Genomic DNA, 14760 nt, shown 5'->3' with positions numbered 1-14760 from the left:
TCATCTTTAATTATCTGCATGTGCTTGAGTAATAATCTATCATTAGTTTATATATATTACGAGAAAGATCCTTCCTTTACTATTACTTGAGAATCACGTAGTTAATTTGATTAAAGTGTGGTGAATTTAGGTCCTTACTACGTAGCTCTTCTGCAAAACAATTAATTTTCTCACGTTGGTTACTTCTCGTGTAGTTGTGCAAAATTCTCCAAGATCTCTTTAGTGAATAAATTTTCTTTACCTACTCATTCATCTCGAAAGAATAGCGTTTTAGTCGTTTATTTTACAGAAATACTGTTTCAATGATGTTAATATTTGAAAATATGTTTATATTGGAGTTTAGAAGATCTACTGATTTAGAAATTATGGATGATCAAGATAAAGAAGATCAAATTCAGCAAAATGGATCTCACGATATTACCGAGGTAATTTATTGGAAGAGAATGTCGTTCGAAATTTTTTTTTTTATAAATTGATAAGACGAAAACCAGAGCTCTTCCACTCAGGTTGACTTCTTATCACTTGTTTATTCCTACTAGAGGAGAGGAGAATTTCTTTGCCGAGCTTTGAGAACTAGAGTGAAGTTGTTTTTTGTTTGTTTTCGTTCGCAGGAGTGTTGTTTCTGCAGCGATTCTTTGTTGTATAATTTGTGGTGGGAATGTGTCATCAAAATGACAACATTGTACTCCTCTTGATGACTCTCTTTTGCTGTTTACTACATGCAGCGACGACAACAAATCAACTACAAGAGACGGGGGATTACGTTTGTATTTGGACGACTTCCGTTAGAACAGAGACGTGGGTATGGGGAGTGCGCACGAAGTAGAGGAGGTCCTTGAGCTATTGGGTCGCTATCTTAGGGATTAGCAACCACCTGGCAGGGGGGAGGGTTTCATAAAACTGTGTCCATTTGCTTCTATTTATTGTGGATCTAGCATGCAGTTTTATCTTTCTTCCTCTTCACATTCTTTGCAACCTGTTCCTTGAATTCCTTACTAGCTTTTGTCTTTAACCAGTTATTCTTCTTCGAGTATAGGCTGATGAAATGATTTTTAAAATTCATCAGAAGCTTTTCATTCTGTAACTTCTCGAAATTGCCATTTTACGTTATCTTATTTACTGGCTTAAGCCGTTTCTTAGTTTTGCCGTTCTGGATAATGTAGTAAAGTATGGGGAAGAGGGGACACTGAATACAAGACGAACCCTTAGCGAGGAGATTCTTTCATACCCCTTTTGCGGTGAACTGGGCCCTTGCCTCAGCTCATGAGGCAATTAGTGCCACTCGACATTGACGGTCCTGCAGTCCTGTAAAAACTGTCGAAATGCATCGCGCTAATTGTGAGTTCTCAGGTCAAACTGCGTTTGAAAAAAGATTGAAGACGTTAACATGTAAATAGAAGTAGAAGGGTTGAGAAGTGGACGAGATGTACAGGTTCAAGAGGATGACTGTTATCAAACTTCGTGATTTTCGAAAATTCTGACATAATCATGTGAACATTTTACAGTACCCCTGGAATGCTGTTCTTTAATACCAGGAAATAACTCTTTGACATCTCCTACATTAGGATACTTACAAAATCTGAAGTTGAACTACGACTAATTTGAATAACAGTGACGAAAAAACGAAAAACCACTTAGAAATCTTTGCGAAGAACTAGGCTCCGAAAATACTAACAGTGCTCTTAAGTGAATTTTCATCCGTTGCCTTTCATGTGGTTTCCTGGAACATTCCCTTGGATAGCTTTTTCACCTAATAACAACAATATAACTAAAGATGGCAGAATATACTATCTACTTTTGCTCGTTTACTGGTTTATGTTGTTTTCTACTACTTTTCTACTACTAGGACTACTTTTTTCTTCCAAGTGTCTTTTTTCTTTTCATAAGGCGACTCTGATAGGTGCATAATTTATTTTCCATTCAGTTTATTGGACCAGTATTTGTCTTCAAGGAATCAAAACAACTACAACAGAAATTACGAATAAAAATCCGTACTCGGAGGTATAATTACTTGTATATCTCCGAGCACGGATTTTTATTCGTAATTCGGAAGAGTAGCAAGTGACATGACGAACAAGCAATAAAAAATTCCAATATATTCGTCTTTTTATGCCTTCCTGTATCTTTTCATCCACTTACATAGGTCTAATACTTTTTCATATTTCTTTTGTTAGGAGTGAGAAGGTCAGTAAGAGGTTTTTCTCATACCCATCCCCATATTCTGACAATTATTCTTTCGTTTTGTTTACGAAAAAGACGCTGATTCTGAACCTCTGGATTTTGCTCATTCCTCGTGGAATTGGAAGTACTAGACATTTTTTTCTATAGGCTTCAGTATGACTTTAAGTTTAGTTTCCTGATGTTTAATGATAATTGTTGCTTTAAAAAATAGTGTTTATGAACACCTATTAGGTTTCTAGAAATCTGTTAAGTGTATCCTTATATAGGAGCCGGTGGCAGTCTCATCTGTAAATGGAACTCTGGCAGAAAATTCTGCAACAGATTCCGGCATCGAAACTGCCATCGAAGGCTCTTCAGCCGAGGCTCCCACTGCAGAGGTGCAAACTCCAGTGCCGGAGCCACAAGCAGCTTCCCCATGTTCAAGTGAGAATCCAGATGATAATCGTACATTTACTGTTACGGGTTTAAAACATCCAGGCGCTTGGAGAACACATCCAGAGGTGAGATATTTCATCTGAATGCTCGTGTTATTCATTCTCACCGTTGAAAGTTTCTAGATCATTAATATGCTTGCGCGATGTGAGTCTTTCAATATCAAGTTTGAGAGGGCAACCAAACAGAAGGTAGTGTTTTGTTGTGTGCTATTAGTGTCCTTATAACTAAAGAATCTGGAGAATATGTGGAGCCTTTTTAGGGTCCCAAGCCCGGGTACATATCGTTCATGTTTGAGTCAATCAGCTCGGCAAGAGAGGCATACACACAAGCTCAGAAAATGCGAGTGGATGGTCAAGCTGTTAAGGTTGAAGCCAGTCCAGCATTCTGTACGTATTCTATCTTTGTCCTTTTCTCGCACTCTCAACCAGCACATTTTCTTCAGTTGCACCAGCGGCATGCAGATCTCGGCCGTTTTTCAAGATCCCTACGGATGAAGAAGTGAAGAAGCGCACCATATATGCGTTAGATTTGCCGACGTCAGCGGAACAAAATTTGCTGAATAGCATATTTGGTTAGTTTGCACCTCTTCTTGGTAACGTCTATTTTTAAATAAAACTTTTTTTTCATTGTAGAGGCGGATCACATCGAACGAATCACATTCCTCCCTCTTAGAAGTCAGCACAAACAAGCAGAAGTACACATTAAAGCAAGTTTCAAGATATTCTGCAATTTTTTTATCAGTTGTCAGTTTAGGTTCTTATGCATACAGAAGAACAGGCAGATGCCGCGCGATCTGAAGATGGTTTTGAGCTTGATGATGGTCAACAACAAAGCGTACTCAGGTGAAGCAGTTTTTTTAACACTGGTTGTTTAGATTCCGTTTCCGGTCGTTTGTGACCTGTGAGGACTTGTGATTTTATTTGTGTTTTTGCGTGCTCTCTAGATTTCCTGACTTTTTGTTCCCAGATAGTTTTTTCGAGTACTTTTTGGTTTTGTTAAATTTTTCCTTTATTTTACATAGTAACGGATGAGAACGGCTGTAGTGGTGAGAGATTCCGCTGCGATTGCACTGTCGATAGTTCGAAAATGATCAATTGATAAGTTGGCCTCTCCGTTACTGGATGGACCGTACTCACGTTCATAAGCCACAAATGATTCTGAATTGAAGTCGTGTGCGTTGGTAGATCTCGAATGGGTTGATTAACGCCAAGTATTATCCTGCGACCACTTCGATTAATGCACTTCTGTATACTTTCAGACTTACCTCTACTGGTAAGGAACAAAGTGCATTCAAACCAAATAGCTAGCGTATCTACTTCAGTTGCTTAGCTGTAGTTTTGTTCCATTCAGAAGGTTGGGCGTTTTTCCGTGCTAGTTTTTGGAGTATTGAATGCTGAATGAAGGAAGAGAATGTGAACGAAGTTTACAATTGATCGCTGTTGTTAACTGAAAATTTCTGACGTTTCAACTTAGACTGAACATTCGTAGCTCTAGCATTTCTATTTTAAATTCTGTTTGGAAGCGATGTTACAATTTTGCTTCACTTTTTACATTTCGTATGAGGATTTACCAGAAGGTCATTGTGCAAATTGAGACGTAACACTTGCTTTCATGATAAGTTTTGCAGCCGTTTTTTTTTTTTCGAAAACAAGTCAATAGCAATTACATTCATTCATTTTTTTCCTTGAATAAAGGTATGATTCTTGAACCAAGAAGAAAAAAAAAACGTCATTTCAGCATATTTAATCATGTGGAACGATTCAAACGTATTTCTTTCTGTCCAAAATTATTGCAACGAATATATGTTTTCAGAATTTTGACTCCTGATGATTATGCTGCGTTTGTCGCTGAGGAGCAGAAACCTGTCCCATTTGTTCCTCCAGAAGTCGAACCAGTCCCAGTTAAACCACCTGCTCCATCGGTAGCTGAGCCTACTACAGCACCTTCGCCGGCTGAGGTGAAACTAGCTCCTGTTCTGGACGAGGATGATGTTACGGATATGTTCATCAAGGTTGGGTTGCGGATTTTCTGTTTTTTTTTTGTTAGTACTGTAAATGATTTTTCTTGTTTTCTTCTAGCATGTCACTGAACAGCGAGTAAATTGGGCTGAAATTACTGACGTTATGGAATTGTATGCTATGTGCGATGCAGTATCAGCACAAATAGGTGGATTGCCTGATAGTGTGTTGCGACCGGCAATGCTACATACTCTTCAGCGACACCTCACTGAAGCACAGAGTGCATGGATGAGAGAACATCTGCAATATTTGATAAAGTAAGAGTTCCTCACCATCTATATAGTACTGTGCATTTTATTTTATTTTATTTTGTATAAGTCGACTAGATATGTTTGGTCGAAAGTAGCTTTTGATCTGGAGATAATCTATCATTCAAGACTATCTCGCGAACTCAGTGTTATGGTCAAATTTCAGGGGCTGGAAGCAAGAGGTCAGAAACGATAGTTTTGTTGATCGACCAACGTTGGTTCAAATGAAAGCTGCGGAGTATGTTCCGGTTGCACCTAGTAAAAGGAAGTTCAGAGGGTGAGGGTATCTTCAGAAGAAAGGAACAAAACTGTGTAGTTAATCAACTTTTTAGGAGGAATTCAGCTGTATCGCGGGCAGGACGAGTAATGATGGGAGTAGGTGCATTTTTAGAGGCCCAGAGAAGCAAGTAAGATTGCAGTGATTTTCATTTTTTTTTTTTTTTTGGGATTACCTTCATTTCACTTTTTTCCAGGATGGTCACAGAAGAGGGTGAACTAGAAGTTGAAGAAGATGAGGAAGGCAACATTACTCTTGGAGGAGAAGCACTCAGCTTTGAGTCATGGGCAAAGTGAGATTTGTTTATTTAGCTCGATTTTCTTCTTTAATAAGTCATTTATCATTCGTTTCCTACTATACTCTTTTAATTTTCATATCTCATGTAAATTTTAAGGTTGACTAAGACAAATCAACCAGATATTGTCTATGCTAAGATGGGTCAAGGAGAACCTCCCGCTAAGAAGCCGCGTGAAATGCACGACTTTAAGAAGTTCAAGTGAGTTTTGGAATCCGCTGTAGTGAATGCATCTGCTTTAATAGTTTACTACATCTGATCGATGATAATTACTTTCCAACAACTTTTCTCAAAATTTTGTTGGTATAATTGTAGGGATTGCAACTACTCCACGTGTCATATTTATTTTCAGACAGAGTCAGAAAGAATGGAAGGAAAAGAAGATGGGAGCAAAGAAGATGCGGATAATGCAGCAGGTAAGATTATCTCAAACATAGTTTTGCTAAATTAGTTTCAAAATTGTAGCAAAAAATATTTTTTCGATATACGATTTTGCATATCGAGATGAGAGTGTTTGCTGTAATTTTAGTCCTTATTATTTTCTTGTGATGTGCTTTATTCAGTTAATTATTCTTGAAGCTTTGCTTCTGCTACACTTTTTGTGCTCCCGTTTCAGGCTCGGGAAGAACTGGAGGCTTTGGACAAGGATAAATTGGAGCAGCCGCAGGTTTCGAAAGAAACGGAGAATGGAAAGGAGAAGAAGGAGAAGAAGGAGAATGCAACTCCAGAAAAACCTCCAAAGCCTCCGAAAGAGGTGCATAACTTTTATATCGCTAAGAAAAATTATCTATGTCTTCCCATTTATCCACATATTGTGTATGTATCGACTATTATATCTACTACTATGTAGATATTAAATTACGTACAAGCACTTTTTTCTTTAATGTCACCTTTTCAGAAGGTTATCTCAAAGAAACGTAATCCTCTTCATTCGGAAGTATAACTATTTTGTGATAAATTATGCATTACGTATAGTACAGTACATACAGTACCTAGCACTTGGAAAATATTAACATTTCATGTAAAGTTTTTGCAAATATCCTGTACTAAGCTGTAGTTATCTCTAAATTACGGGAACGTCCCGCTTTCTCTGTTTATTATGCGGTGAAACCGACAAACAAAGCTCGAGCTTATGAGGTCGCTGTTTCCTTTCTTTCAGTTTCAAAGTCAGTTTGTCATATCCTTAGTTTCTACGCGAGTTATATGTAATTTTGTGAAGAAAACACTAAGATTCACTTTTATGGATAAATCACTACTAACTTTGGTAACATAATCAATAAATTGGAAATTTAGCTGGACGAAGGTGAGATCGACTCAGAGGAGGAGCGCAGAGAAGAAAAGGAGAAGAGGAGAACGCGGCGAAAAGCCTCCAGTTCCTCAAATTCTTCTAGCTCTTCTTCAAGTTCGGAAAGTGATGATGACGCCGACGCTCGAAAGCGACGAAGAAATAGACGAAAAACTGAGAGACTGAAGGTTAGAATTCATACGAATTTGGATCCAATGTTTAGTTAGGGATTTCCGTTCTTTCTATGGAGATTATAAAGTTTATATTGTTCCTATTCGAAACCGTTTATCTCTGTGACTGATCGATGCAGCTCTTCCAGTTTTTTTTTTTTCGTTCTTCAAACTTAAAGTAAATGAAATTCCATAGTTGTCACAATGTAACATTATTGGTGTAAGGCTGTGAAGCAGTTCAGCAAAATTAGTTATCCACGATCATGTTTCTAGGGCCCTCAGGTGCCGCCACTCTTCCAACGGATGTTCAATCATCGACATGTCATCATTAATGCTTTATCTGCTGAACACAAAACAGCATTTGCCTCTGTGCTACACCAGGTATTTCTTTTTTAAATGGTTATTTATCATTCAAGTGGTCACGCTATTCGGTGATTACGCTATTTTCTCATTCTCTTCGACCTCTTGCTTTCTTAGCAGATCGGATTCATGACCGTATTAGGAAGTGAGAGAAGATAACACTGGTTACACTTACAGTTACAGCCGTATTGGTTGATGTCTTTTCAATCAGTCTTTTCGAAACAAAAAAAAACAACGAGGAAACCTCAAAATCAATCTAATTACTCCCTCCGTTGTCTCGCGCAATCGTACTGGTTTGGTATTCCGCAATATGGTCGGCAGAGCGATGTTATCGCTCGCTTTGTAGTCGCGCCACCAGATTTATGACGACTTCTCCTTCGCTTCAACAGATGCGTTCGCCTTATGCATTCCAGCCGTAACAACAACAACAGATATGGGAAATGTTGCAATTATCACTTGCACTTACTGATAATTGGTTGCGTGAGTTTGAAAATACGCAGCTATCAGATATTTGGACAAAAATGCTGAAGGTAAACAAATGCTCGTGCGGCGACGATGACGAGCTCGTTTTTTTTTATGGGCACTGAAGCTTTGCAAAGAATAGGGGTCATAGAATACAACAAATTATTGAATATATACGGTTATCACAAAGATTTAAAGTTTTTTCTTTTTTTTTCTTTTGAGAATCTCGTGATTCTCAAAAACGAACGAAAAAACGAAAGAACGGTTAAGTAAATAAATGTAGTAAATGAACTCATTTCCGCGACAACTTCGGAGAAAAAAACGTTCATATGTCAGGAATCAGGATGTTTATGCGTCTTGAGAAGTGGCGTTCAGTTTAGGAATGTTGATTTTGTATTTTCAAAATTGCTTTTCGGCATCATCATTATTTGAGAGCAGGGAGCCTTGGAGCCTTACATAGGGAACTTGTGGGTGATCGAAGTATGACAATAGATTGACAATGTTGATAGAATAACGGGAGAAGGGAATTTTGTTATCCATTAGAAAGGATAGATGGGCATTCTCGTTAATGGATTGTATTAACCACTAATGAAACTTCATTAGAGGACAAAGTTGAGGCTAATATATGTATATTTTCCTTGCATGGGGGGCGAGTGTGGCACAGTTAGAGGTCCTTTGCAGCCACACGGTCGAGGGTTCGAAACCGCCCTAATGCAAACCAAGCCTTTCATCCCTACGGGGTCGATAAATTGGTACCAGACTTGTCTGGGAGGATAAAAACACTGACTTGATCATCTGTTGGTCCCCGCAAGTCATTGTATAGGCCAACACGCGTTCCAGAACCTCAACGATTACGAATTGCAGTAAAACGCGTTGGCGCATCCCTAATGGATTGATACGCCAGTGACTTTATTCTTTTTATCCTTTTCCTTGCATACTCTTCTCATTCCAAAACCACTTTGCGGCTTGGCTTCCATTTTCTCTTTCGCGACAATTTTTTTCTTCTTAGGAGGGAATACTGATACATTAATGTCACTGGATCCTCCGTTGATCTCTGGTTGACTTTCTCCAGCATATGTGATTCGCGGCTGCTTATATGCGAGTAAATATATTCGTAGAGTGCTTCCGCCGGATGCGATAATTTAATCTCATCCCACCACAGATGGCCCAGAATCGTCGAGTTATGAGATGATAAAAAATTTGTCCCTTTCTTTATCATTTCATCATTCAGTCGCCTTGAATGTCACAGCTGAATGTCATCTTAGTGTTGCTTCCGCCCACTGCTCCTATCGGAAGATGAGAAGTGAGCTCGTCTAGTTGCATAATTCATTAGCCAGCCGCGCCCTCTAGGGAGACTTCAGACCACGTTCCTTGGAATAGGCTTGCGGAAGATCGTATCGTCTTGTGCAAATGAGCTAATTTTTTTTTTCGCGAAATAGCCCTTACTCTGCTCTGAGTCTAATGAAACTCGTTCAGTTGAAATTCAAGGATTCCTAACATGTTTGAAAGCGAACTTTTCGGCAAAACTAGTGTCAAAATTTATGTCATTTCAGTATCCTTCACTTCCTTGAAAATGTTGAAGGTAACTGAATTAATATAGTGCCACGTTATTTATTAGTCGAGTTGAAATTTGCTAGTCTTCTCAGAGACTTCTCAGAAACTCGAATTTTGTTGTCCTGGAGCTAATACGTTGAAAGTATGAAGGGATGATGCTGAATTCTTTTCAGAATCTCTAGAAAAAAAAGAGCATTGATAACTATAACCAGAAAAGAAAACACAGCAAACTTTGAAGCATTTATCGATGGCACTCAATGGTAGAAATTGGCGCTGGACATGAGAGGTAATTAAAACGAGTGAGTCGGAACAATTTCTGTCGAAGGAAACTTTTTTCGAGAATTTGAAACATCAATCCTCTTGCAAGAATCATTAGAACGACCACGCGATCTTCTTTAAGAACCCGAAAACCTGCATCTGGTTTTTAGTAAACGAAGGGAATTCGCACTCTGTGGAGGCATATCTCCAGTTCGAAACCAAATGAAACGAATCGAAAGCGAAGCAAAATGTCGAGAAAAAAGCTGTGGAAAAAAAATCATCACATCCGGAGGTGACAGTAGCTATTTGGTAAAGGTAAAGATGAGTAGTTCCACAATTTGTTACAGTTGTAGTACTGTAGCGAGCAAGCGTGTAATTCTTCTGCTAGTTGCTGGACTAGTTTTGTTTTCTACTCGATGATCACACAGTGTACTTTTCTTGTTCTGGGGCTAAGGAGGCGGGTAAAAATGTTCCTGTCCAGTTAAGAGGTTGGCTATTAGTTCACCTCTTTCTCCCTCCCAAAGGTCTCGGATTAGGGTGTCGTGAGATCTTCGTTCACTATCTTTTTCCCTCCATGTGAGCCGACCGCATTGCTTGCGATGTCAACATATTAGTGTGTGGTTCCGTTGTTATGATTGACATACTTACGCTATGTGCGATCGAGTGCACAACATAATCATTTGTAGCGACGGATAAGTGGCGGAGTGATTGACGGTCGCAGAAGATCACCCGAGGATTATCCCTCTCCTTGAACGCGAGGTCGTGGGCACACGTTTTCTCTCGCTTTCCACCTGGACACCCTTTCCTAATAGGGATCGCCGAGAGAGGTTCATCTAACCGGAATATACTTCTCTATTTCCCGGATGCCGCCTGCGTCGGCGGCGTTTTGAAGTCTCATGCAGCAATTGTTTGATGCTGCAAAAATGATCATTACACATGGGCGCGGTCTCTTTTGATTTATTTGCGCCATTTGTAGTGATGGTTGGTGCAGGTTATTAGATAATAACATGATTTAGTGTGTCTTTGATGATGTAGCCGAATCGTCACCTAGAAATTCCCGCCCTTTTGCTGTGCTTTCTGGTCATATCCCTTATAGAGTTTTTTTTTAACCGAAATCTAACCCTACTCCCTCGACTCCTTCCATAAATTGTCCACCAGTCTATAACCTAAAAAGAAACCAAAGGCAGTGTGCTTGTGCTGTGTTCATCCGCTGAACAGATGCACTCAAGTTGGTTTTTTGAGAACTTTCGTAAAAAAAAAGGAAATTTTTGTAAAGCCAGTTTTAGGCACGAGTCATTCATGGAATTGTGGGAAATTAACTTGCTTGTAGCATGTAAAATCCGATCGATTTAGAGGAATAAGAACAGAGAGTGTCCGGGCGTTCTTCTTTTGTTGCAGAAATATTGCTTTGAATATCAAATTTTCTCCACAGTTCTTATTTCTCCACGGAGACCACGGCTGGTTCATTTGGTTTATAGAAAAAGCAGAAGAAGAACTATAGACACTATTATAACTCTCAGTTTTTCTTTAATTTTTGAGGATTTTAATGAAACCACTTATTTCCTGACATCACTCTTGAGTTTTAATTGAATGAAGGGAAAGTGCAACGAAAAGGATGAGATCTACTGGAGCATCACGAGTTTTCTCCGACTAGGATCTATTATATCTAGAAATTCGTTCGAAACGATCTTAGCCATCAGGTGGGCGACGCTTTTTGCTCCCAGGGCACTTGCTGTTATGGAATTCGAATGAGACTCCCACTGGAACACTCCTGACCAAAGTTTGCTGAATTCGGAATCGTTTGCCGCCCAAAACATTTGATGTTGTACGTATCGGGTTACCGCAAGCATGGCGTTCTGGTCGCAAGGCTTTGTTATAGTAAATTGTTCGAGAAGTCATCTGGCCGCAGCAGATTAGGACACAGCTTGTCTGAACAGCTCCAAGACATCCTACAGTACCATTTTACGATGGAACTGGTTCGTGGGACTGCTGGAAACAAGGAGAAAAAGCCAGCGAATTGTTGCTTTGGCAAATTCTGTTTCGATGCTTTATGGGGTCTTTGGAACCCAATCCCTGGGATTTTGTTTTGTTCCAAAGAAGTGGAACTACAATTTGTGCTCATTGCATCATTTTTAAATTTCCGTTTCGATCATTTTATTTACAATTACTGTTTTTACTTTCTAAGAGCGAATTTATTTCTTGTTGTAACAATTTGAATTTCAACGTTTAGCTGAATTGATTTTGTTTGTAGCTTAACTGAAACAAATCTCTTTTTTTTTTCGTAATTAATGGGCATCCTTTCGTGATGGCGATGTTAATTCCCATGCCAATTCCCATATACAAAAAGATGTATTTGCAGACAAAATGAAACAGCTGGAAAACGAGAACATAGAAATACGCAAGCACACGTTTGATTTATTATCGCATTCGATTTTATGTCATTTTTGTGCGGAATACGTTGAAAATGTCACTAGAAATGTGATGAACGACATCTTTCGCTATAGGGTTATGTTTACTTGGGAGATTTTGACGCCATATCGTCAATAGAGTGGATCATCAGATTTATTTGTAGGGATCTTTGAGGTCATCTTATGACTCTGATGTCCTAGCAAAGAGGATGATTTGCTGCGATAAATCAGCCTCAATTTGTCCACCGTATGGCAGCGGCATTCTTGTCTGCAAATCTTATTCTCTTCATTTGCTCAGTACTTACATTTATGGGTCAGTAGTTTCCCAGATAAGTCCTCATAATAATAGCCAATAATCCAACGATTTTGAATGTGAAGCGATTCACTCGCCTTTCTGGGGGGTTGACGTTGTGGTTAACGAATATTGTCATAGGCGACATGCTATGCCAACTACAATCTATATTGCTAATAGAAGGATGGATCCTATTTTTTTCAAAAATAACCTCCAGCAATTTGTAAATAGACGGGCCAAGGTGGCCTGGAATCTCCGTGATTCTTTGACTGATCTCTTGTTAAGAGTAGGAAAATGTCGAGCCAATTTCTCACAGAAGTTCAAATTTTCATCAAGCTCTGCTTTTTTATTTGACTTTCGTGAGCTGTCGCCAAGATTGGTATTGATCGTCTTTATTAAACTACCTTTCAACATGCCAAGATTCAAAGACAGTCGAACATGGGCAATACTCTGCTTTTTTAATTTGAAACGTTCTCCAAATTGCAACTTGAATTTAACGCCTAGCAAATAAAGTACATAGTTCTCCATCGCTCTTCGTTTTTACATGGTGCATCAATCAAGCTTCCTGCGCACAGCATTAAAACAGCATTCTTCAATTTCGTGACATTTTCCAGTTATATATTGCTTGCTTCTTGATACTAGAGAGGTGTTCGAAAAAGTTGTCGAGAAGTTAAGTTTTTTGCCAGAATTTGGTTTAGCTGTAAATTGTTAGCCAAAGGGAGATCATTGGAGATCATTCCTACCTTGAATAATCTTTTCCTTTCACTAATCTACCACTGCACTCTCACTGTGAAATTACTTGTAATTTTTCTACATGTTTATGTATGTCTATTGGGATTAGAATACTGCAAAAATCGAGGTTTTTTTCTGTTTTTTTTTTCTCTTTTTTGCATGACTCTGCCCACATACTGCAGTTACTTTCGATCGAGTGATGATTGCATCCCTAGAATGAGACCGTAGCATCGACCATTGACATAATGACCTTGCGTAGCATTGTTCTCGACCGACACCTATATTTCAGATGAAGTCGTCTGGCCGAACGGGAATCTCGCAATCGGACCAACAACAGATGCTCACGTTCCTATCGAACTTCAGTCGATAATGGTTGTGTAGTGGAATTAGTACAAAATACTGATAGAATTTGATTATGTAAAATGGACATACGTAAAGGTTGTCGAAAGAGAATAATGGCCAAATTATATGTGTTTTTGTTTTCATTAATCGTTAACCATCATATACTTCATTGTGAAATTCTCCACAGTCCATAAAAAATGTCCATTTTATGTGCGACTATGCCTCAGACTTGTTAAGGCCTAACATAACTTACGAATCGAGTGCATTTTTATTGCATCGAAGTCCCTGTGTTGTTTTTTTTTTTTCTTTTTGCTAATTTCATGTTCACCATTCGGACGAGTTTCTCCGCTATTCCTAGTTGCTGACGTAGAATTCGTACGAATCGTGAACTTTTCCACTAATTACGCTTTCACCCTTCGTGAATACTCGTCCTCGCTGTATCGATGTCATTTCATATGCTAATTGATCTATTAAGATGTTACTCTATGTTGTTACTTTTTTGATGAAGTCTTCTCATACTTCGTTGCTGCGTTGTTGAGGTTTTTGGAGGATATGGATCCATGTCTGTGCCTTTTTCAGGAAATGAACTAAGATCCTATTTCGTTAAGGACGTTAGTGTTAATGAACGTTGAGGCGTGCATTACATAATATATTAACGTAGTTAACTGTGTCAATAACAATTTGACATAGCGCCAAACATGTGCCACGTGCGTTTCCTCTTAAGTGGATCCAGAATGATCTAATCGAGATAATGTATGTGTTTCAGAAATTTTTATTTCAATCTTATTACGGTCAGAAAAGAGTTTTCAATCAGAAATCCTCAGCACTAGGGGCTAGCGATAATCTGACATGAGAAACTAGGCGAATATCCTCACTTCAGAATCAAGGGTTGACGTAGTGGTTTTGTGCGATCTGAGATGCGCGGTCAAATGGAAGATCGATGAGGCACGGGTTAAAAGCAAGAGTGAGCGGAATTTTGTTGAATTGTTCACTATTGCACTACATCTTTTTCCTTCTAATTTGGATTATGTGAAAATTCCTGAAATAAAAGGTGAGTGCTTACTTTTCCTTTATATTTTCTACACTCCAGTTTTCCGTTACTCTATAATCTCCATATAGTCACTGTTAAAATTTCTTGGTTTCTTTTTTTCTGTGGGAACTGCATAATCCTGCCACTGATCCAGGAATCCTGTCCCACATCAGCAAGCCATTTTCCCATGTTTTCTGTAATGCTGTGTGTCAAGTGTTACACATGCTGCGTAATTAATATTTGTTTGAGAGCCTAACCTAACACAATGGTCCGACATTAGCGGGATATGAACTATCCTCGTGCTTTGTGCCAAGGTCAAAAGTCAAGAAAGGTCTATGATTGGAAAATTAAGTTTGGAATTTTGTCCTTTTAAGAGGATATCTGGTTAAAAGAACTTTCGTGAATGTTGGAAC

At 38.8% G+C, this 14760-nt stretch overlaps 1 protein-coding gene across 1 annotated transcript; it reads left to right on the top strand.

Moving 5' to 3' along the window:
- Positions 1-365: 365 nt before the first annotated feature.
- On the top strand, positions 366-13345 carry RB195_003907 (uncharacterized protein; the record flags this gene model as incomplete). Its single annotated transcript, XM_013449953.2, has 18 exons — positions 366-425; positions 2448-2681; positions 2739-2804; positions 2876-3002; positions 3059-3187; positions 3249-3310; positions 3370-3458; positions 4429-4627; positions 4695-4891; positions 5049-5159; positions 5215-5289; positions 5356-5451; positions 5554-5655; positions 5807-5870; positions 6071-6208; positions 6748-6927; positions 7183-7290; positions 13265-13345. 18 exons carry the CDS (start codon positions 366-368, stop codon positions 13343-13345), a joined length of 2118 nt encoding a protein of 705 aa, XP_013305407.2.
- Between the last annotated feature and the right edge of the window lie 1415 nt (positions 13346-14760).

Source organism: Necator americanus, chromosome IV, assembly GCF_031761385.1.
Source record: "Necator americanus strain Aroian chromosome IV, whole genome shotgun sequence".
NCBI lineage: Eukaryota > Metazoa > Nematoda > Chromadorea > Rhabditida > Ancylostomatidae > Necator > Necator americanus.
Note: the sequence above shows the minus strand (reverse complement) of the source record. Positions and strands in the feature narration are given on the sequence as shown.